General features: G+C 34.2%; 1 protein-coding gene across 1 annotated transcript; it reads left to right on the plus strand.

Moving 5' to 3' along the window:
- Positions 1-12663: 12663 nt before the first annotated feature.
- On the plus strand, positions 12664-13642 carry LOC120171241 (histidine-containing phosphotransfer protein 1-like). The gene is made up of 5 exons (XM_039178978.1): positions 12664-12752; positions 12973-13103; positions 13186-13254; positions 13355-13426; positions 13528-13642. The coding sequence occupies exons 1-5, from the start codon at positions 12684-12686 to the stop codon at positions 13640-13642; spliced, it is 456 nt and encodes a 151-aa protein (XP_039034909.1). The 5' UTR covers positions 12664-12683.
- The last annotated feature ends 11821 nt before the right edge of the window (positions 13643-25463 follow it).

Here is a 25463-nt window from a genome sequence, read left to right on the forward strand (position 1 = left end):
ACTTGTGTTGTCTTGAGTTGGCACGATATCCTCCGTCGTGGATTTTAAATCGTGGATGTTTGACTTTGAGCAAGATATCCTTCGTTGTGAAGTTGAAATCTACTCTCGAGCAAATTGTGAGTTCGAGAGAAACTTTCAATCTGTCGAGTTGGTCGAAGTGTAGCTTCTTGTTGCTGAGTTAAGCAACCAACATGAATCTTTAAAGGTGCTTTTGAATCGAGTATCCTTCGTCTTGAAGTCGAAACTTGACTCTAAAAGCTGTAAAAAATTATGTATGTGGAAAATGATAAATATGATGCTCTAAAATGTATGCATAAGATGCATTTAACATGAATTGGTTATATTTTATCTCCTGAAAAAGGTCTGATAATTTGCATTAGGATGTTGAATCCAAAAATACCCCAATATTTGATGTTGAATCTTCAAAGATACCCCAAATGTTCCTCATTTCTTGCTTCAGTATTGATTCTGAGCATGAGTTTTGTGTCTAAAAGTCACATGTCATTTACCAAGATCCACTCTAGAGAGACTGTCTTGTTTGAAAAAAATGTTTTTCTTTCTCTTTTATTTTCAAAGTTATGAAAATATCAATTAAAAGAGTTTTGAAAAATGTTTGATCCAAAGTTTTGAAAATATTATCACTTTCACGGTTTTACAATTGAGACGAATCATAAACTAGAGTTCATCGGATATCAAAGAATTAATTATATTGTTAATCCTTCAATGAATTATAGCTATTTGACAAGTGCCAAGATCAAAGCTATTTTTTGGAAGTGGTTAAGTAAGGAAAGGATAAAAAAAAATCTCAGGTTATTATGTTTGGTCAAAGGTTTGGCATTTGATGCTCAAAGGTTTGGCATTTGATGCTCATAGGTTTGGCATTTGATGCTCAACGGTTTGATGGGGTAGCTTGCATGCTCCTCTACTGGAAGTGTTCTCTGACTCCCAACCTTCGTGGTCACACTCGGGTTGTGTGATGTCATATCAAGGAATTTGTGTGATCGCCTCAGTTGCACAATTTTTATATTCGAGCCGCCTTTTCAGGTTTTCAACTCGAACCCTCCTTTGGTTTCAAGACGTTATTCAGGATTTACGTTTGAACCCCCCTTTGTTATTTTTCTCTACCATGCATTAATTACATTGTTTTTTGCAAACAAATATTAATCCTGATGGGCGGGATGAAATCTGAAGATAATCTCTTATGTTTAGAAATCCATGTATGATTAGAAGGGACTTTTAAGGCACGTAATGTAGGTCAAGGTTCATGGTTATGAAAAAAAGGATAAATAGGCCCAAACAAGTGTTTCAGGGTGTTGAACAAATGATCAATTCATTCTGATGCCTTCAATCATGTCCTGCTCAAAATTTCTCTCTCTTGATGCTCTATTATCTTCGAGTGAAGTGATTCAGTGATTTGGGAATGATTGTGCTTTATCAATCTCATAGTTTGAAGCTTGATGTGCCATTTTTTTTAGGGAATCTTTGCATGTGTTTTTTGTCCCTTTTTCTTTTTGATTTTTGTTCTTGTTTCTCTTCTTTCTTTGTTTTTTTTTTGTTTTTTTGCTTTTTTTCTTTTTTGTTCTTGATTGGATCTTCGCACTTGCCATTTGGTCCACCTTTTGGTATCTCATCTGAATCAATGTCTTCGCTCATGTGAGCATATTTCTTCCACCTTGCCCCCCAGTGTGGAGGGTGATCCTTGGTTAGGGTTGAATCAGAAGAAAAATACTACAGGCTCAAAAGGGGACACAAGGGATATATTTTTTCTCCTGTTGTGAAGGGATAAAGAAAGAAAGCCGTTCATCATTTCATACATGTAAATCTTCATAGAAGAGGTATCCCCAGGGGGATAGATTTTCAAGATTAATTCTATTCACATAAAAACAGTGTAATTAATGCATGATAGAATTATTTCGAATGAATTTTTTCTTTTTTTTTCCAGATGTCTCAATGTTCAGGCTCCCCGCGAGATACCCCAAGTTGGTTCTTTAGAAGAATGCTCATGTTAAAATGAACTCAATGCCTTGGGTTTTAATGGTAAGAAAGGTTATTTTTGAGTCTAAAAAAGATAGTGATGTGATCTTATTGACTCAAAGAAAGGTGTGGGTGTATCAAAAAGATAAAGGTAATGTTCAAGAATTTCAAAGGGAGGTAATGTCAAAATTTGGTCTTTTTGGTAATGACCATTAGTTATTTTGGGTAAAGAATCAAGGTATTTGTTTTGGGGTTTGAGACAGGATAAGAAAAGTCTAACCTTGCCATATGTCAAAAATATATAATTCTTGAAGAATTAAAAGAATCATTAATTCATTTAATATTCGAAGAACTAAAGATTAGAATTTGTTCAGTTGCTCCACCTTAGAAAGTAGCATAAATTCAATCCTTTAAAACATTAAGCAAACGATGAAAGATTAGAGACGTGTTTAAACAAAACAATCCTCTAAGTGCAAATGGTATATGTCATGCCCCCTTCTTCGACCGTTTATGCCCCTGAATCCATCAGGTTTTGGATCTTGCGCTTCAGCGTCTTATAGTTCTTAGAGGAATATTTGGGGCTTCTTATGTGGTAACACCTAACAGCTTCAACATCGTAGTCCTTAGGATATGAGAATTCTTTTCTTAGATCATCCTGGCCGGCTTTGTCCTACCATCAGCTGATTAGGCTCTTTAATGTTACAATCTTGCTTCCATATGGTTAAATCCACTTCATCGAGTCCTTCATGACTTAATTTCATGTTTGTGAAAATGCTTGAAAATGTAGATGAAGATGCAAAAAGGCAAAAATGCAAAATGCATGAAATGTTCGAGGCATTGATCCAGAAAATTGTCCATTATTATAAATAATCTTTACTTAGACAAAAATGTTTTATCTTGTAAGAGACATAAAAACGATCAAAGGTACATTCGGACTAAATCCTCTAAAACTCGAACAGCTTCTAGTAGATTGACAAGTCTTCTGTCTTCATCTATCATTGGTTGTATGCCTTGTCAGACCATTCCAGCTTCCCTTGCCAGGCCGTGTAGATAGATGACGAGCTGCCTTTTGTACTTGATCCAGGAAGTCTCGGATGACTGCGTCTCTGGCCTTCACCCTTTGTTGTGCTTGCTCCCAACGGAAACGCCACTGTAAACCTCCGTCGAAGAGAACTATCTGAAGCTCGCTCACTTTCTTCTTGAACCCATCTATAATAGCTTCTAACTCGGCTATTGTTTTTTCATCTCTCTCATGTTGTTTCTCCAGATTAGCCATCTGGATTCTCAAGCATTGGTTTTGATGCTGACTGTCTGCTAAGCGCCTCTGGGCAGTCTTCATCTGTTCCTTCCAAGCTCTCTCATCAGGCCCTTCGAACTTTCTTTTCACGCTATGAGCTTCGTCTTTCCAGTATTCAGAAGCCACTTTCAACTTGGAGTTATCCTTGACTTTATCTTGATACCCATTTCTCAAGTCTTCGAGCTCAAAACAGACTTTTTTCTGTTCTTTTTCAAGTTTATCTGCTCGATCTTTTTGAGAGTCGACATCTAGCTTCCACTGATAGCGCTCAGCTTCAAGCTCCTTTACCCTATGCTTCAGCTCGTTATTCACAGCTTCAAACTCTATCTTGGCTATCTCAAGTTTAGAAAAGACGGGTCTGAGATGTTCTTCTAGGGTTCAGGTGTCCTCACAGTCTGGTACCGGGATATTGTCATTTTTTCTCAATCTTCGCCACTCCACATAGGCCGGAGTAAGCATGTTTCTGGCAGCTGCAACATCTATCCGGAATACTTTCTTCCAAGAATCAATTGCTTCCTTGATCATCTTCTTATAGTTGTCACCGTGATACTCAAACTCCGATTTAGCTAGTCCGCATGTTGCTGGGACAAACTGACGTGCCCCATAATGTCTAAGTGCTAACAATAGAGCATACCCAACTGCATCCCAAAGTTCAGGTAAGGTCATAGTGTCAGAGTCCCCACATTGGAAAAGAACGACACTGAGGAACAACCAGAGGGCTCTCCAAGTAATATCTCGGTCTTGATAGATGAGTGAAGACTTTCATCCACTTCTCTTTTGAAGTTCCTTCATGCCATTTCATGGTGATGAACTCTCTCAAAGGTGAATACGTAGTGCTAAATCGATGGTAGGCAACCCAATTAGTCTTTCAGAAGTGGTTGTGAATCCAGACTTGAAGGAGCTGAACACATCCAATGAATCTACCTCTGCCAGCTCTTCGGCAATGGTTGAGAGACCGAAAGGTCTCGGCTAAGATGGTTGGTGCTGGGTTGACTTGTTTCGGAAGTTGCTCAAACAGTTCCACCACGGCTACGTCAATGCATCCTAAAATCTTCGGAAAGATGATCAAGCCATACAGACCTAGTGCAAAAAAGGTCTATAGTCCTCCATTCATCATGGTGGTCATTCATTAGTTTCCTTATATGGATCCACTGAATTCCTTACCCGTTACCTTTGTTTCGGAGTTGGTCAGTCACCTACTTTTCATTAACTCTTGCAATCTTAGCCAGTCTGTTCTTGAAAGGCTGACTCTTGATGTGTTTGATGTAGGCTCGCTCCAGTTTAATGCTTTCACAGTGCAATAGTGTAGTATACTCCTCGATGGTAGGTACCATGTCCTCTTGGTTAAAAATGAAGTAATTGTATCATGGGTTCCAGAATTGAACCAAGGCTCTAATTAAGGGCTCACCGGTCTTAACATTAAGCAAAAGTGCAATGTCACCATACCGCTGACTGAACTTCTGTTTTCGATCATTCTTCCAACTGTCCCAGATGTCTTGAAGTTCTTGCACATTATTCTGTTTTAGGCTGATAGAGGCATAGCTAACAAGCTCTGACACATAACTTCCTTGAAGATTGTCTCCCTTTTCTTTCTGAGTCTTCTCGGACCATAGTCGTACCTCGGGGTTTTTAATCTCCTGTATTACAACACCTTTGTCCATTAATGCAGATTATTTATGGTTAACGAACACGTTTTTTTGGTGGATCAACACATCTTTTAAATGATGCAAATGATGGAAATAAAATAAAAGAGAGGGAAAAAATGAAAAGAGTTAGTAAGGTAAAGATAATAATCAAAGCAATCATGAAAATAAAAGTCCTACCCCACATGATATCTACCCCACATGCTTATTATTCATACCCGTACATGATCTCTATCCCGCAAGTTGATTTTGAACAAGTCCTAACCACATAAATTTCTAGTTCACATGTTTTGAACAGAAAGTAAAGCAGAAAATAATTTTGGCATCCTAGGGTTTAAAACGAGGTTTTTGGGTGGGCCCTAACTTCTTGTAGTCTCCGGGTTTAGGTTCTAAAAAAAGGTACTCGAGTTCTCCTTGCCGGTGCCCTATTAGGCTTACCAGACCCTTAGTCCTAAACCCATCACAGGCTTGTGTGGACTAAGTTAAACTCGAGAGGAAACATTCCCTTATGCCCATACGGAGAATAAATTCACACGAAGGCATAAGGTATATGAATCCCGAAGGTTACTTGCTAGGCCCATACGATGAATAAATTCACACGAAGGCGTCGCTTTCACCCCCACTTAAAAAGGGTTCGAAGCTCGGGTATAGAGCCTTTGGATGAAAAATATTTAAGGGCTGAAATCATTAAAAACGGTCAGTACAACTATTTACTCGAAAATATAATCAAAAGTAAGTAATAAGGATCGAAATGTTACCTTAAAATTTAAACTTACCCTTTTCATTAAAAAGACAACTGGAAATTACCTTAGCCTGACTCACTTACCTGTGTCCCCAGCGGAGTCGCCAAGCTGTCGCAACCGTCTTTCGGTTGGGCCCCGAAATTAGGTTTCGACTTGAAAAATGTGGATTGGGAGTCGCCATCGATCATTTACTTTACGAAAAGTGGGTTGATCGGATACCTTATTTCTTACCTGATCTGCGTCTTACCAGTGATACGTCGGATCCGGGAGTCGATTACGGTCAAAGAAGAATTAGCACCCTTGAACCGCCCTTTCGGTACTATGTAATTTCCAGTTGTCTTAATTAAGAATGTTGAAAGTTTAAATTGAAAGGTAAAATAACGATCCAAAACTTACATTTGATTGATTGAAAATGTACCCTTAAGAAAGTAAAAAAGCCATGTTAGATAAAATGTTAATAAATTAATTAATTAAATTAAAATGAAAAGAAAAGAAAAAAATTAAGTAAAATGATAAAATGAAGAAAGCAAAGATAAAATAGTAGTAAAAAAAATAAATAATAAAATATATAAAAAAAAAAGAAAAAGGAAATAAATAAAACAAATAAACAAAATAATAATAACAAAATACGAATAATATATATAAAATAAATAAAAAAGTAAATATATAAATTAATAAATTAAATGACGAAAAGAACATATACACATATAATGGTAAAAAAACCAAATAAAGATAATTACAATATATATATATATATATAGTAACAATACTAAATGATAATAAGTAGTTAAAAAGACAATCACACCGAAAAGGAAGAAAAGAAAGTAAGGTTTGGTGAAGTATAATTGACAGGAAGAAAAAATGATGAGGGATGGGGACAAAGTAGGTAGATATAATTAACTTGTGTAGAATATATATAGATGATAATAGTAAAATGTATATATAACAACAACAATATCAATAAAAAAATAAAATAATATAATATAATGATAATAAAAAATAGAAAATTAATAGAAAAATATATGTATAATATTATAAAATAGCACTTAAAATAAAAAAATCAAATATTTATTAATAATAGGTATAAAAACTAAAATATTTAAAAAGAACACACACATATATATATATATATATAACAAAATAAATAATATAAAAATAATACAAGTAATAATACAAGAATAATAAAAAGAAAGAGAAAGTAAAAAAATATAATAATAATAAAATATAAAAAATACACATATATATATAAATAAGTAGAATAAAAGGAAATATAATAGTAAAAATATAATAAATATAATAGTAATAATAAAAATGCAAAGAAAATAAATATATATATATATATGGGAAATAACGTATATAAATAGAGAAAAATTAAAAAAGTGATAAATTAAAAAAAAATTAGCAAGTATGTATATATATAAAAAAACTAATTAAGGGATTAAAATGAAAGGAATGTAAATTAAGTGGGTAAATGTCAAAGAACATCGAAGATTAAAACCGGCAAAAATAAAAAAGTTTTCATTTTTTGATAGATTTTCGTACTCTCATTCCAAAAATGTAATTTGTTTTTGCGAAATAGCCTCTAGGGAGCGTAGATCTGAAATCAAAGTTTCGAAAAAACTCCCTCTGGGTCATCGGCTAAAACATTTGTCTTTGGGGTTCTCCAAAGAAAACACGATTAACAACGCATGCAAGTGAAGAGTAAAGAGAAACAAACGAATGATAAAAAAAGCTTTCACCTTTATTACTTCGAATCGTTTACAATAGCTTTGCCTTTGTATTTTCGTCTTTTCCTCTGTATTTGTCTGTAAATCGTGTGTTACAATAGTGAGTTACAATGGCTATTTATAGTGCTTGCGGATCCTATCTTTAGGAGTTTAAATAATAGTAAAACTCTATCTTATTTTTAGGAGTTTAAATCCTAGCAAAATTCTATCCTATTTTTAGGAGTTTGAATCCTAGTAGGACGAAAAGGTGTGTTGACACCGGGGACTTAAATTTCGGAGGAAGAACTAAGTCCGGGACTAGACTGAGTTCTGCGACATCGATTTCATGGTAGTCATGGTCTCCTTTAACTACTTTCATTTGGTCCTCCAATTGTTTGATTTTTTCCTCCATCTTCTTCGCTTTGTCCTCTTCATCCAAATCCGGTACATGGTAATAACCCAGATTGTTCTTAGGGTTAAATACAGAGGACGAGGGCTTCTCTTTTCAGCAGTTGAGATCCCTCGAAGTTCTGGTAAGATTTCAGGTGAGATAACCACTTGCGAGGTAGGTTGTATAGTTACCCCTTCCGGTGAACCTGCCCCAGGCGCACTGGTCTGTTGTAGGCCAACTAACTTGGCAACGATCTGATCAACCAAGGACTCTTGGTTCTTTATGATTATTTCCAGAGTATTTCGACTGCTCTGGTTTATCTTGTCTTCTAACTCTTTCTGTAGTTTCAACATATTCTCCTCGATTTGTGTAATTCTGGCTTCCATCATCTTCTTCTTCAAACGGGTGTTATGCGGATGGGGTGTGTCCAATGCTTGAGGAGGTGTATCCAGTATTTGCTCCTTCTGATGAGACATATATATATTAGTTAATGCGAATGTAAAAAAATAACAAAATGCAAAATGTCTAGATGCATAATGCATGCAATGTTCGAGGCATTAATCCAAAAATGTGTATGTTATTAGAAATAATCCTTATTGGGGACAAAAGTGTTTTATCTTTTAAGAGACAAAAATATTCTGGCAGCTTCTGACATTGACTAGTCTTCCGCCTTCGTCCGTCACCGATTGAATAACCTGTCGAACCGCTCTAGCTTCTCTAGAAGGACCGTGCAAATGATGAGTTGTTTGCCCCAAAAAAGTCTCGAAGGACTGCACCTCCGGCTTCCACTCCCTGCTGAATCTGTTCCTAACGAAAGCGGCATTGGAGCCCTCCATCTGAAGTTTATCGGCTTGTTTCTTGAATCCGTCAATAATGGTCTCCAACTTAGCTAAAGTTTCGCCATCTTATTCTCATAGTTTTTGAAAGGAGCGTCCGAGTCTGTAACCTTATCCTCATTTTGCTTTGCAACTTTTGCCAGTCAGTTCTTTTAAAGATAGACTTTCATTGTGCTTGATGTAGACTCGGTTCATCCTGAGTCCTTTATAATGCTACAGAGTGATATACTCTTCAATTGTGGGCACCACGTCTTCTGGATTGAATGTGACACATAGTCGCCTTGTAGATTGTCCCCTGCATCTTCATCTCTTGTATTACAACCCCTTTGTCCATTAATGTAAATTATTCATGTTTAACAAACACGTTTTTGGTGGATCAACACCTCGTTTTAAATGATGCGAATGATGAAAACAAAATAAAGGAAAATAAAAAGAGTTAGTGAGGTAAATCAAAACAATAATAAAAATGAAAAATCCTACCCCACATGATATCTACCTTACATGCTTTAATTCCTACCCGGACATGATCTCTATCGCGCATGCTAATTTCAAACAAATCCTAACCGCATATTTGTCTAGTTCGCATGCTTTGAACAGAAAGTAAAGCAGGAAATAAAATCAAAGCAGCCTAGGGTTTGGAATGAGATTTTAGGGTGGGCTCTAATTCCCTGTACTCTCCCGGTTTAGATTCTAAAAAGGTACATGAGTTCTCCTTAGTGGTGCCCCCTTGGGTTTGCCAGACCCTTAGTCTTAAACCCATCACAGGCTTGTGTGGACTAAGTTAAACTCGAGAGGATACATTCCCTTATGTCCATACGGAGAATAAATTCACACGAAGATATAAGGTATATGAACCCCTAAGGTTACTTGCTAGGCCCATACGGAGAATAAATTCCCACGAAGGCGTCGCTTTCGCCCCCACTTAAAAGGGTTCAGAGCTCGGGTATAGAGCTAGAGATGATAATTTTGAAAAATATGAAATCATTAAAAAACTTTAGTACAACTATTTATTTGAAAAAAATAATCAAAGATAAATAATAAGAATCATAAAATAAATTAAAATTAAACTTGTAATTTTCACTAAAAAGACAATCGGAAATTAATTTCGGCCTGACTTACTTACCTGTCCCCAGCAGAGTCGCCAAGCTGTCGGAACCGTCTTTCGGTTGGGCCCGGAATTGGGCTTCGACTTGAATAAATGGGTTAGAGTCGCCACCGACCACTTTAAAACAAATTAGGTGGGTCGGACACCATTTTGCCTGATCTGTGTTGTACCAAAAACATGTCGGGTTCGGTGTCGGTTACGTCAAGGAAGGATTAGCACCCTTGAACCGCCCTTCGGTACCAATTAATTTGCCGGTTGCCTTTATTTGCAAAAATTAAAATTAAAATTTAAAAGTATTCGATTCGAATTGTTTACCTTCGATTGGTTGAAAATCTAAAAAAATCGAAAATGTTAAAATATAATAACAATAAATGAAAATTAAATACATCCAAAATAATATAATAATAATAATAATAATAATAATAATAATAATATAATAATATAATAATAATAGTGAGTAAATAAATAAGATACCAAGAGATAAATCAAAAAGAAAGAGGGAATAAAATAAAAAAGGAAAAAGGAAAAAGGAAAAAGGAAAAAAATAAAATAAAAGAAATAATAATATAATAATAAAATAACTAAATAGATATAAAATGATAATGAAAATACGATAAAACAAACCAAGTGAAATTGAAATAAAAAATAAAATGAAATAAAACATTAAATATTGTAAATCGAAAAAAAAATTAACCAAAAAGAAACCAAAAAGTATATACATATATATATAAATGAATAAATAATTAAATAAATAAATAAATAAAAAGGACCAAAATGAAAAAAATAATAAATCCGAAATCCAAATTAAAACATTAAATTCAATGGCCGAAATGAAGAAGATACAGCTTATAGGGACCGCGGCTATAGTTTACCCGCATGAAAAATACGGAAATACCCCCCAACTGAAACTACGTCGTTTCACCAGTCGTATAAAAGACCCGTATGAGAGGGAGATAACACCCAACCCTCTCATTTTTTCCCTTTTCACTCTCTCTACTAAAGAGAGAAAAGCTTTCTCTCTGGCTTCTCTCTAGAGCCCGACTGTCGGCCAAGATCGACCACCGCTCCGTGGCCCTTCCGTCATGCCAGCCATCGCCGGCTGTGGTTGAGAAAAACCACTTAGCCCGAAACACTCGCCTTGTCACTCTAAACCCGATCGAAGGACCCCAAACGACATAGATCTACACCTAAAGTTCGGGTCTTTTTACCTTAAAATCGACGCCCTTTGGTTTTCCGATAATTCTCTAAGGCCTTTGGTTGATGCTTCGATTTTGTGTGTTTGGTTGTGTTCGACATTTGTTGTTGGCGATTTGTTTACTGTTTTGTGGGTTCTCGGTTGTTGGTATTTTAGTGGTTTTGTGTTGATGATGGTCTTTGTGATGTTATGGGTTCTCGGTTTCCCGTGGCCGATGTTCTCTCGGTTCTGTTAGATGGCTTATGTGTTTCTGTTGGTTCTTCCTGCGTTCCCCTGATATGTGTTGGCGTGGGTTCTTATAACCCCACCGACCGTTGTGAATCCCAAAAAGGTTGGGATTTGTTGGCCGTTCGTGCATTTGTGGCCGGTTATCCGGGATGGGTCAGTCCCGGGATGTTGGCCTGTCGTTTCGCGTTTGGCTCCTGATTTCCCGGTCGTGCGACGCCTTGACTGAAAATCACATGAGAACCTAACTCTCCCTTGGGCTGGGTCAGGCCCAACTGTTGGACTCCTGTTAGACCAAAACGATGGACCCTAAAAAATAAAACAAAAACAATAATAAATAAAACGGGTGAATTAATAATAAATAAAAATAAATCATAAATAAAAACTATATAATATATATATAAATATTTTAAAAATATTGTTTTAAAACTATATATATATATTTCAAAAAAAATTTCCAAAACAATATTATATAATTTTAAAAAATATTTTCGAACTGTGTTATATAGTTTTCAAAAACGTTTTAAAACTATATTATAGTTTTTAAAAATATTTTTTCAAAAATTATATATTATATATATTTTCAAAATTATTTTCAAAATTATATATATTTTCTAAAATGTTTTAAAAATCTATATTATATAATTTTTAAAAATATTTTAAAAACTATATAATATACATTTTCAAAACTATTTTAAAAACTATATATTATACCCATATTTTTAAAAACTATTTACAAACTATATAATATAGATATATATAAAAAATGACGAAAATTAATGTCAATATAAGAACACTAAAACACTAAACGTTAAAGGTCAACTGGTGTACATGATGTTAGTTAAATGGGAATGAAAAGTGATTTGACAAATTGCCAGTTGACAAAAGTGAGGAGAAAAGCAATGATGAAGCACGAGAGAGGGAAGGTGGGCAACTGCACTCACCAAATCTTTCTGGAGAAACTAAATAATAGAAAAATGCTTAATAAAAAATAAGTGGTCGGACTATACACTTTTCGAATTTGGGTGCTTGAATTATTTTTTTGTCAATCTAGATGTCTAATGTTTCTAACGTTATAATTTTAGGTGTCTAGATCGTCACCGTTGTTAAAATCTACCGTTAAATGACACATGTCGTTTTATAAAATTTTATATTTTATAATTTTTTAAAAATAATTTTTTTAAAACTATTTGAGTTTGACACGTTACTTAACGGCGGAATTTAACGTTTGATAGGTCGAGACACCTAAAAGTGTAACATTGAAAACGTTAGACACCTAGATTGACCGAAAAAATAGTTTAGACACCTAAACGGGGAAATCATATAGTTTGAGCACCTATTTTTATATTAAGCCTAAAAAAGCCAAAGTCACTGAAAAAGAGAGAAAAACAGATTAATCTAATTCCACCCTTCTTTCTAGGCTTGGAAACAGGCATGTTTGTTTTCCTGTTTTCCTGCATTATTTAAACCAACTAGTTTCTGTTGTCTTGCACTCCTTCATTATATAAATCAAAGTAGTTTCAGTTTTTGAGTCATTTCAAGTAGGGGTTTGGTGTTAAATCTTCATAATGAATCAAATGGCTATAGCCGCTCTCAAAAATCAATACAAGAGTTTTGTTCAATCTATGTTCGATGAGGTACCATGCTAATTCTTTCTTATGTTCCTTCCGCTGTCACAAAGCATTATTTTAATGGTTCTTTCATGGAAGGTTTAAGATTCCAGTTGTAACAAAGAAAAAAAGTAATTATTGATCTCATTTCTTGGAAAAGGACCTTGTGCTCCTGAAAGGTTTAAAACTTGTGAGGGTTTTGCCAATTTTCTGAAGATGGGTTGGAAATTTTCATTTCTTTTTGCAGGGAGTTCTTGACAACCAATTTAGTCAACTTCAAGATTTACAGGATTCCAGTAATCCCAACTTTGTGGATGAAGTGATCACTTTGTTTTGCAATGATGCAGAGAGGATCATAACTGAAATGAACAGATATTTGTAGTCTCTCTGATGTTATCATTTTAACTTTATGTTAGAAAGTTGATCTTTGTAATCCTAAAACTAATTCATATTGCTGCAGGAATTATCAGAACGTTGATTTTAGCAAACTGGATTCTAATGTTCATCAACTTAAAGGAAGCAGCTCAAGGTAATATAGATGTTCACCTATTTGCTTAAATGTTCTGTTTTATGCTATTTTCAAAACTTGGTCTTTTTTTTAAATGATTTTTCTGTGTTCGGTCTCTCAGCATCGGTGCGCATCGCATGAAACTCGCTTGTGTTAACCTCCAGCAAGCTTCGTATGACCGGAACAAGGAAGAGTGAGAGTTTGTGAATTCGGAACCATGCGTTCACTTTAATTTTATTAGGCCATATAGTTGATAAATATGTATATGTATATGTATATGTATATGTATGGCAGGTGTGTTGAAGCGTTCAATTCGATCAGACATGAATACTGCCTTTTGCGCAGCAAATTTCAATTCCTGATGCAGATACAGAGGCGCATTGTGGCCCTTGAGAACAACCAACAATGAATAGAAGATAGCAGCAACAATGGAGGAACAGTTTGCCTTGAATAGGATCACTTTGTTGATCTGCATTTTACAATAAGCCATTAGGAAATCAGTCACTGCCTTGTATTATAAGAATGTTTGCATGACAATGAAAATCTGGTCCTTTTTTTTAACTTTATTGGATCATTTTCTGCATAATTTGGTTCTTCCTTCTTATCTTTAATCCCATCAAGAGTAAAAGGCAAAGATTTATTCTGAAAGTTGAGTAACACAATCTCATCTCTATCCAAAAGATGGATATACAAATAATTGTTTTTTCAAACAATCAACTTGTAAATGAGGCATCTTTGGACTTAATTGTGCTAAACTACTTGCACTAACCCATTAACATCATTTTTTGGGTAAACTACATACTTAGTACTTAAACTATTACTTTTGTTTTATTTGGGTACCCAAACTTTATTTTCTTTCAAAATCATATTTAACGTTTATTTTAGGTTTTGTTACGATACCCACTGTTAAAATTTAACGATGAAATTGACATGTCATCATAATATAATGTCATGAAGTTTGGGTACTAAAACAAATCAAAAATAATAGTTTAAGTACTAAATATGTAATAATTAATTGGACTGAAAAAAAACTATTTGAATTTGATATGATGTTATTATAATAAAATTTAATACTATTTGATTTTTGTTTAAAATATCTTTATTTATTTTTAATTTGATCTGAAATTTGATTTTGATCCTATCAGACTTGTTTAAATATAAATTGTAAAATTTTTATATTATCTTTTATTAAAATAAAAAATAATTAAATAAATATCATTGAGAATGAGAAACTGCCGAAGAAAGATGACAGACTCAAATTTTTGAAAACTGTGAAGAAAAGATGATAGACTTAAACTGTTGAGAAACTATCTAATGAAGATATTTGAAAATTTTGAATTTTTTTACTTTTTATAACATTTAATATTTTTTTAAACTTTTATAATTTTAAAATAACAATTATTTAAAATATCCTAAAAACTTCTAAATAATATAATTTTATATATTATTATTAAATAATATTTAATTGATAATATAATAATTTTTGTTAGAATTCATGAAAAGTACTTGTTCTTTTTACTTTGAATTTATTTAAATGAAAATTTAACAAAATTCTAGTAAGAAAATTTAAATTATTAATTAAGTATTATTTAATGATATAAGAAAAATATGTTATGTAAAATGTTAATTTTAAATTTTGCTAAATTATTTAAAGATGTTAGTATAAGTGAATTGTTTTATTAATAATATTTTTTGCTAAAATAATTTGATTAAATAACAAGTTTGTGACCTAAGTGAAAATTGAAGTTAAATTCAGTGATCTAGAACGTAAATTACCCTAGAATTCTACCAGCAAAATTAATAGCTTATTGGTTCATATCATACAGTAAAACTAATTTAACATTGGGCTTGAAAGCCCAAACACTTGTGATATTAAAAAAAGAAAAGACTCCCATTTATCCAATTAAAACCCTAATTTTGCATAAACATATAACAGTTGGCTTAAGGTTCAGGTCATCTCACATTTCTGTATCCATTTTGGTGCAAGCAAATGAAGGTTGTTGGTGCATATTGTTAGATCTCTTTGGAGGAAAACACCTCTCCTTCAGCTGATGATATCAACGACATTCTTGCCTCCGGTAACTTCATATTTCTGTTACAGTGGAGGAGATGAGCGGGGAGAGCGTAGAAAAGAAGAAGAAAGTGGGAAACAATTGGGGAAAATAATGGTCAAGGGTTAGGGATTACAGAAGGAGAATTGGGAATGGGGTAAGAGAGGAAGAATTGGGAATCGGGGTAAGAGAGGGGATGGAATTTGGGAAATTAGGGATTAAAACAAATGGAGAGAGGAGAGATGTTTACCTGGTGAGCAGATAGAGCACGTGGGTCAAGAGGAGGTGGACCAGCAAGCATTTCCAGCCCAGGAAGAGATGCCTTAGCCCAGTTCGTGGCCCAATACCTGAGAAGAAGATAACATCGGTTTGTTATATCTGTATGCAGTACAACAGCTGGCATATTTAATTTACTATTTTAACCCTATAACTAAATAAAACATTGGCTGAGAGGTTTTGATTCCTCAAGTAATGAATGAAGCATTTATTCTAAATTCTCTATTTCATTCTCGATTCTATTTTTATTTCTAAATTCTACTTCTATTTCTCTTGACTATAACAATTGGTATCGAGAGCCTCAGTTTCTGGCAAGTTGGTGGCATGCCCAAGAAAAATCAGAATATGGCAGAAGACTTAGCGGGGTTGCAGAAACAGATGGAAGAATTGACAGCACTGTAAAACAAGGAAAGGATGAGTCTAATCCTCCTAAATGGTGGGAAACTCAGGAAAACAGGATTTCTGCATTGGAGTCTAGGATGACTACGAATCAAGGATACGTTGAGCAAATCTTGAAGATTTGACTAGGAAGGAGGACCAAAACGAGTCTGTTGAGGATCAGGTACAGAATCCTAACTCATCTGATATGAGTAATAAACAGCCTGTTAAGGTGACAGTGATTAATGATAAGACTCGGTTACTTATAACCCTGAGGAGCCTGAAATTCTCTAAACCAGGGGATTTGCATGTCCAAGTGACTAGCTTAAAAAATGGCAATCTAATAGGGGAGAATAGTGCTGTTAGAAATCAGTTAATGGCAGTAGATTTGGATAACCGAGGTAAGGGGGGTCTTCAACATGTCAGGGGTAATGTGGCATAGACCAAAAATTGAGCTGCCAATTTTGAAGGAATTAATCCAAGTGGATGGTTACAAAAATGTCTTAAATATTTTTCTCTTTGTAATATTGCTTATGAGCAAAGAGTTCAGGTGGCTACAATGTATTTAGCGGGAAAGGCTGAAGTATGGTTTGATGGTTACATTATGCAAAACATCATGTTACTTGGCATGAGTTTGAGGCAGACCTATGTCATAGGTTCAATGACAAATTTTTTGATGATATAGTGGAGGAGTTTACTGAGCTAGTGCAAAAAGGGACTGTAGAAGAATATCAGGACAAATTTGAAGAATTACAACCACATATGTTATTACAAAACCCTACATTAGGGGAAGAATTTTTTTATTTCTCTGTTTGTTAGTGGGTTGAGGGAAGATATTAAAAACAGAGTTAAGGCTTTGGAACCTAAGTCACTCTCTGAGGCATGTAGGCAAGCTAAGTTTATGAGTTATCTATGGAGTTTGAGAGCAAAAGATTGAGATCAATTCAGAAGTTCAACTTATCCAAATCCTATATCTACTTCAAAGCCAAACCAACTACCAGTACAGCAGAGAAATTCAGCTAATCCATCAACAAAGCAGAATTTAATAGATTACAGAAGACAAAACAGTTTATGCTTTAAATGTAGAGATAAATTTATTCCAGGTCTTCAATGCAAAATGAAGCAATTAAACATGATAATGGAGGATGACACTGTTTTACCCCCAGAAAATTCACCAGCAGATTCTGAGCAAGCAATTATGCCAGAAGAGGAGAGTCTAGAAATATCAATCAATGCTATTAATGGATGTATTGGTCATAATTGAGGATACAAGGAACAATTCAAGGGAGACCACTTAGTATACTGATTGACAGTGGTAGTACCCACAATTTTTTAACACCTAAGTGGGCTGAAGCTGGTAAAACTGATTAATACTCCTATCTTTGGCTATTACAGTAGCTAATGGACAGTAACTTTACAGTTCGAGGTGTAATAAGGTGGAATGGAAGATGCAAGGGCACTCTTTATACATGATTTTAGACTACTTCAGCTGGGGGGCAGTGATGGTATTAGGTGTGGATTAGATGAAACTGTTCAGTCCAATTTTGATGGACTTCAATATACAATGAGTTTGAGCATAAAGGGGAGAAGATTATTATAAAAGTTCAGCAACAATATAATTTTCTACAGCAAATTTCAGGAGCTACCCTATTGAAGATGACAGCTTCTGACTCTATTTTGGGACATGTAGTATTATTCAATATGTTGGAGGATTCCAAGACTACTCCTACAACTATCCAGCCCCTTTTGGACCAGTATCACTCTGTTTTTGCTGAACCTACAGGATTGCCTCCTACAAGGAATCATGACCATGCTATTCCCCTTAAACCTGAGGCTACCCCTATCAATTTAAGGCCCTATAGATTTCCATATATTCAAAAAGTGAGGTAGAAAAGCAGATTGCTAATATGCTTTCCTTATCTGTTATTCAACCAAGCAAAAGTCCTTTTGCTTCTCCATGTCTCTTAATAAAAAAAAAGGATGGTACTTGGAGGTTTTGTGTAGATTATAGGAAGCTGAACAATATGACAATGAAGAATAAATTTCCTATTCTTGTGGTAGAGGATCTACTGGATGAATTACATGGAGCAATCTATTTTTCTAAAATTGACTTAAGGTCTGGTATTAGCAGATCAGAATTAAGCTTGAGGATATACAAGACAGCTTTCAGAACTCATCAGGGCCATTATGAGTTCAAGGTAATGCCTTTTGGGCTGACTAATGCCCTTGCTACATTTCAAGCCTTAATGAATGAATTGTTTAGTTCATTCTTAAGGAAATTTGTCTTGGTATTTTTTGATGATATTCTAGTTTATAGTACTTCTATGGCTGATCATATTTATTTAAAATTAGTTCTGGAAGTTTTGGAGACTAATCAATTATTTGCCAAGATGTCTAAATGCTTCTTTAGACAAACTCAAGTTGAGCACTTGGGACATATTATTTCAGCCTCTGGGGTTTCTACTGATCCTACTAAAGTGGCAGCTATGAAGAATTGGCATGTGCCAAAATCTTTAAATCTTTGAGAGGTTTTTTGGGATTGACAGGTTATTACAGAAGGTTTATAAAGAATTATGGTACCATCAGCAAGCCTTTGACTCAAATGCTCAATAAAGACAGTTTTAAATGGACTACTGAGGCTAACTGCTTTTGAAAACTTGAAGCATGCTATGTGTAGTGCCCCTGTGCTAGCATTACCAGATTTTGCCAAGAGTTTTTATTTAGAAACAGATGCAAGTTCAGGAGGAATTGGAGTTGTATTATCACATGATGGTAGACCTATTGCCTACCTTAGTAAGGCTCTTAGCACTAGACATGTTGTCCTATCTATATATGAGAGGGAATACCTTGCTATTCTTATGGCAATATGTAAATGGAGGCATTATTTAGAGGGCAATCCTTTATCATCAAAACTGACCATGAACCCTTAAATATTTATTGGAGTAAAATTAACTACTGCTATTCAGAAGAAAGGATTGACTAAATTATTGGGCCTAAATTATATATTCAGTATAGAAAGGGTAAGTCCAATGTGGTTGCTGATGCCCTTCTAGACAGTGGGAAGATCAAGGTCATTATATGGCTATGGGTACTACCTTAATTATCCCTAGTTGGGTACAGGAAGTGGGCAGCTCAAAAGAGATAAGATGGCAACTGATTGGCTATATATATTACCAGTAAATCCTAATGCTGCCCTAAATGGACATATTTTAAGGGTATTCTTAGATTCAAGGGCAAAGTCTATATTGGAGCTAATGGATCATTAAGATTACAAATTCTTCAAATCCTACATGATTCACCTCATAGGGATGAAGACACTAGTTTTTACATTTGGGTTTTTTTTATATTATTATTATTATTATTTTTATTATTATTATTTATTATTATTATTATTTATTATATTACAGGCCCAAATTACAACCCAAACAGGAGCCCGATTCTGGCCCAACTGAGCAAACCCATCAGAAACCCTAAAACCCAACTAGGGTTTTCTATCCTAGTGCTGCCGCCGCTTTGCTTCTCCACCGTTGGATCTAGCATTGATCCAACGGTTCAGATGGTCCAGCAGAAACCTTAGGGTTATGATACCTTAGGGCCACATGGCCGCCGTTCGTCAGCCAGCCGACACCTTCAATGCCAGGTGACCCAACCAGCAGCTGCCGACGCCTTCCTACCTTGACACCACTCACCAGAATGCTCCAGAAGCATCCCGAGGTCATACACGTCGCTACTCTAGAGGTGAGTCACCACTGGAAGTTTGGTGACTCACCAAAGCTTCCTCTTGACTGGTACGAGAGGCTCTTCGAGACTATATGACCACACCTGCAAAAAGAAAAAAAAAGAGACAGAGAGCAACGGAGACAGCAACCAACAGACCAGAGAGAGAGCAACGAGAGATACCGAACAGACAACAGAAAACAGAAAAAAAATAATAACAACCCTTAGCAACAATCAAAACAAAAAGAAAGAAAGGAGAGAAAGAACTTACCAAAAAAACCACGCGGTGACCAGAGACGGTACGTGCGACGAAACATTCGAAATACCGAAGGTATTTTCATAGATTTACTCCGATCAGGAGCTTTTAAGAAAAACGGTCACCGGACGTCATTAGACGGTCCGATCTACGTGTGGTATAAAAATAAAATTTTCCGGCCACCGGATGCGATGGCCGGCAGTGAGAATTACGGCGGAAGACGGCTGCCGCCGGTAGCCGCTTCCCTCTGATGAGGGAAGCTAGAGAGAGACAAGAGAGAGTTTAAACTCTCTCTGTTAAGAGAGATGAGAGAAATTGAGAAATGAGAGAGCTGGCCCGAAGGGCCAGCCGTTTCGGGCTTAAATAGCCCTTCCCGAACGACGTCGTTTTGGGGAGGGCTATTTGTGTAATTTTTAAATGTTAAAACCCTTTCCGTAGTCCTCTGTTTTATATATTTTACATTTTAGTCACTGAATCAAATTTATGATCCTTTTAATTTGGTCTCTAAATTTTATTTATTTATTTTAGCCTTAAACCGTAATATTAAATATTTTAGATAAACACGTATTTAGTCCTTTAGTTTTTATAATTAATATTTTAATCCCGTACATATTTTAATTTATTTTAATCTGATATTCAAATTTAATATAATTTATTTTAGTCACCAAATTAATAAATGAGTAAAATAACATGTTTAATTCCTGTAATTTTAAATAATTAATTATGAATTAGGTTTTTAATTCTATTAGGTTCTAATTTAGTCACTAATTTCAATTTTTATTTATTTTTACAAGTTTTATATAGTTTTAATTTTATTTATTGTTTATTTTATTGTTTACTTTAATTATTATTACTATTATTATTATTATTATTTAACCATAAATATATATATTTATATAATAATAATATGTATTGTATTTTTAAAATCTAGTTAATTATTTTTAATTTATTTTAATCCTATTTTAATATTTACTTATTTTCCAATATTAAGAAAGGCAGTCTAAAATAACTGGATGTCCATTTTCTGATATTTTTAAATAAATAAATATCTTATTTATAAATTATATATTAATTGTTTAATTATTTATTTGTGTTTTGTTTATATCAAAGAAAAGAGCTGTCTAAGGCACCTAGAAGTCTTTTTCTGATATTTCTAAATAAATAAATATTTTATTATATAATATATATAAATTAATATATATTTTTCATAATTATAATTTTAAAATAATAGGATTATAATTAAATATATATTGAATTTTAATTTCTAATAATAGAGACAATTATAATTAAAAGTATCAATTTTTGGCGTTGTAGGGGTGCTAATCCTTCCTAAACGTAACCGACCACGAATCCCTTTTTTATTATTAAAAAGAACGAATTTTTGGTTAAAACGCATCATTTTTATTTTTAATCGAGATTTTCTTAAAAACTCTTTTAAAGGATAATTTTTAGGTATTCGACCTACCTGCCCCAAAAGGCCGATGGCGACTCCCAAATATTTTAAAACCATTTATTCACATCACTTTTCCCGCAAGTGTAAAAATTTCGTGCCCGGACGAAAACCGGTTACGACAGATTGGCGACTCGCTGGGGACCGTCAAACTTTAAAACCAATTATTAATGTCTCTATCAATTAGGAAATTAAAAATTCATATATTTAATTTTAATTCTTTTCTTTCAAATTTTTATTTTTTTATTTTTTATTTTTTTTCGGTATTTTTTTTATTTTTTATTTTTTGTTAGAGGTTTGAGCATTTCTCCACACACACACCTGCATTGCATAACATAAAGCTCTATAACTGAGTTTTTATTTTTCTGTTAGAGGTTTGCATTTCTCCTCACACACAACACCTGCATTGCATAACATAAAGCTCTATAACTGAGTTTGTCCCTTTAAGTGGGAGTGAAAGCGACGTCTTCGTGAGAATTTATTCTCCGTGTCAGACCTAGCAAGTAGCTTTTGGGGTTCATATGCTCTATGTCTTCGTGAGAATTTATTCTCCGTATCAGGCATAAAGAAATGTATTCCTCGAATTGAACTCGATCCGCTTAAGTCTGTGATGGCTAGGATTGAGGGTTGACAGCCCAAGGGGGCATCAACAAGGACAATTCGAGTACCTTTACTCCTAGAACTAAAAACCTACATATAATAAACCCTAGAAACTCTCCCGATCTGAAACCATGCCAGTAGGTATACACAAAGGAAAATAAGCTCTAGCTTTTAATTTTTTTTTTCCTTTTCTTTTTCCTAAATAAATGCATGCGAACTAGAAATCATACGGTTAGGTTAAATTTTCCAAACAAAGCATGGAACTAGAAAGCATGAGATTAAGATTTATACCTTGATATATAATTTTTCTTCATTAATTGGCACTAATTATTCTATTTTTGTTTTCTTATTTTTCCATGCATGTTACATTGTTCTAATTTGTTTATATTCTTTGTCTGCATTAAATAATCATGACATAATCAAAAGTTGTTGACTTGAAAGACTATTCATCAAATTGGAAAGAAATCGTAAATGGACAAAAAGTTTATGATCAAACAAAATATGATGCGGCTAAGGAAAAACATCCTGAAGAAACTACGAGGATCGAGGGAAGTTTTGTACATAGAAAACTGGTTTATTAATACCAAAAGTATTACACAAGGATCCTACCAGATTGATACCAAAAGTAATCTATGGTAAGAGTATCAGTCAGGGTTTCAAAGTATTGGAGGTTTTTATGAAGCTCAAGCATGTTATTTGAAGGACTTGAACGACCAAAACAAGAAATTGAGCATAGAAATGAAAACCATGCATGAAGATTTTCAGAAGATCAGTCAAACCTTTCAAAATGCTGGCCTAGGAAGTACCCAGAAGAGTGGATAACAGGGGTCACCAAGCTGAAAAAGAACTGCAACATATATGAAAGATCTTGTTCAAAAACTTTGGACAGAAAGGTTCTCTTACAAGGGAAAATGAGCAACTCCGAGAAGTGACACAGAAGATGAAAGAGAATGTCATGGAAGAAGTTGCAGTCCAGACAAGCAATATGTCCCTTAAGTTGATAGACTAATTTGGCTTTGAGAAGTTAGGAATGAAATATATCCTATATGTAAAGTTTTGTTTGATGTACTGAAACTTTTGCGTTCAATGAAATCTGTTCTAAGATGATCACTCTTGACACCTTTTCATACATGCATTTGTTTTGCATTTGTACATTTTTACGTTTGTATTTACATTACATTTTTAAATTTACATCATGAATTAAAACATATTTAATTAAATAATAATGTTTATTTATTTTCAATATCAAAGAAAAGGGCAGTCTTAATATAACTGGATGTCTTATTCTGGTATTTTAAATAATTTACATTTACATTTTACATTTGTATATTTACATTTGGCATCTTTGCATTTGTATTTTTATGTATGCTTTTGCACAATTGTATTCTTATTATTACATTCACATATTTACATTTACATTTGGCATCTTTGCAATTTTATAATACATTAAAACATTCATTCATTAAAATAAGGATTTCAAATGAAGTGATCTTGGTTTTTCCTTGAAGCAAGAACGCTCAGCACGACAAGAAAAATGTCTAAAGAAACTGAAGATAGGCTAGCCAAATTTGAGATAAAGCAGAAAGAAATACAAGAGGAATTGAGGAGCAAGTTGGCACAAATTGAAGTTAATATCACAAATTCTCATATCGATACTGAACAATATGAAAGAAATGATTGAGAAGCACCAGACCGCTGGAAGAGTCTTGTTGAAACCCCATAAATTCTTTGGGTCTTACACCTGTTCATATTCCTGAGTTCACCTCTGTACCCCTTACTTCGCTGTTAAGAACTCACCATATCAAGCTGGAGCATCGTTCCCCACTGATTGTCCTACTACTTCTGAGTTAAAGCCTGATGAATTTTGTATTAGTAATGAGGTCCTTGACCTAAACAAATCAGTTGAGAAGGAAAAATTCACTCAACAACTGGAAAATATAGAAAAGGTGAAAAATCTATAGAGACAGTTGAGTCATTTATGGGTTTGATGCCAAAGAACCACCAAAGTTCAAGGTTCCAGATTTTGAGAAGTTAATGGGACCACATGCCCTTCATATCATATCACTGTATTGTCATCGTATGCCCTTCAAGGTTCCAAATGTCTCCACCTGTTTTTGAGACACCTAATCCAGATGTTTACCTTTTCGGGTAGAGTTGATTGATGATACTACATTCCACCATACATGACTTCAAAGTCACACATTTGTCTTTCCGAACACAAAACCATCATAAACCAAAAGACCTCAAAAGAACCAAACTTTCAATTATCCGTAAATCTTACTACAAGAAGAGACGAGATGAGGCATCATGGACCAACTCATTGAAGATGATTTCGAGTGATTAGGGCATACTCAAGAAGAAGGAAAAAGTGATTAATTGAAATAATATATCATGCATTAATTACATTTTTCATGTAAGTAAAATTAATCTTGAATATTCATTCCCCTGGAGATACCACTTTTTACAAAGACTTCTATGTATGAGATGACTAATTTCACGCCCAGATCAAGCACGCCAACTCATTGTCTATCACCCAAAGATGAATGGGGCATTTCCAGGAGCAAAAGAACATTAAGAGGATCATTACAAAGACCACTGAAGCTTACAAGGATTGGCACGAGAAGCTACCTTTTGCCTTATATGCATATTGAATTACTGTGAGAACATTTACTGGGGAAACATCTTATTGTTTAGTCTATGGGATGGAAGCAATATTACCAATTGAAGTTGAGATCCCATTATTTGTATCCTAAAAGGAGGAAAAATGGGAGAAGACTGAATGTATCCAATTTTGATTTGATCAATTAAACCTTATTGATGAGAACCAATTGAAAGCTATCTATCATGGGCAGATGTATCAGAAATGGATGATGAAACGGACAAAAATATACATCCAAGAGAATTCCAAGAGGATGATCTAGTGCTGAAAAAGATTTTGCCTATACATAAAGATTTCCGGGGGAAATGGATGCCTAATTGGGAAGGGCCATACGTTGTAAAAAAAAACCTTTTCCGGAGAAGCGTTGATCTTGGCAGAAATGGATGGGAAAGTTCTGAGAAACCAAATAAAACTTAGATTCTGTCAAGAAATATTATACTTGAAGTAGGGAAAAGGACAAAAGGAAAAAGGTATTCAAAACAGTTGAAGTCTTATACTCATCCAGCAAAGAAAGAAAAAAGAAAATCCAGCAAAGAAAGAAAAAAAAAAGAAAAAAATGAAAAGGAAAATGAGAAAAAAGAAAAAAAAAAGGAAAAAAAAAAAGGGGAGAAATTGAATCAAGATGGGTGACTCAGGGAGCCTCAAGTTACAAGATGGATCAAATACAATTAATTCAGATATTCATATTCAACAAGAAGAGAAAGAAATGATGAAGATATGAGAAAATGGAAATGAATCCAAAATTTGGTAGTCTAGAGGGATCCAGATGATAGAAAAAATTCCCAACAAAGCAGATCCAAGTCAAGCAAAGCAAAATTGAAGGCATCCAATTAAGAGAGAATA

The sequence above is a fragment of the Hibiscus syriacus genome, unplaced genomic scaffold, assembly GCF_006381635.1.
Source record: "Hibiscus syriacus cultivar Baekdansim isolate YM2019G1 unplaced genomic scaffold, ASM638163v2 tig00111817_pilon, whole genome shotgun sequence".
Classification (NCBI taxonomy): domain Eukaryota; kingdom Viridiplantae; phylum Streptophyta; class Magnoliopsida; order Malvales; family Malvaceae; genus Hibiscus; species Hibiscus syriacus.

Bases quoted from the DNA above. Each gene is read 5' to 3' on its own strand.
- LOC120171241 (XM_039178978.1), top strand. From the start codon at position 12,684: ATGAATCAAATGGCTATAGCCGCTCTCAAAAATCAATACAAGAGTTTT. The intron at 13,255-13,354 runs GTAATATAGATG...TCGGTCTCTCAG, and splicing joins CTTAAAGGAAGCAGCTCAAG to CATCGGTGCGCATCGCATGA. The intron at 13,427-13,527 runs GTGAGAGTTTGT...TATGTATGGCAG, and splicing joins TATGACCGGAACAAGGAAGA to GTGTGTTGAAGCGTTCAATT.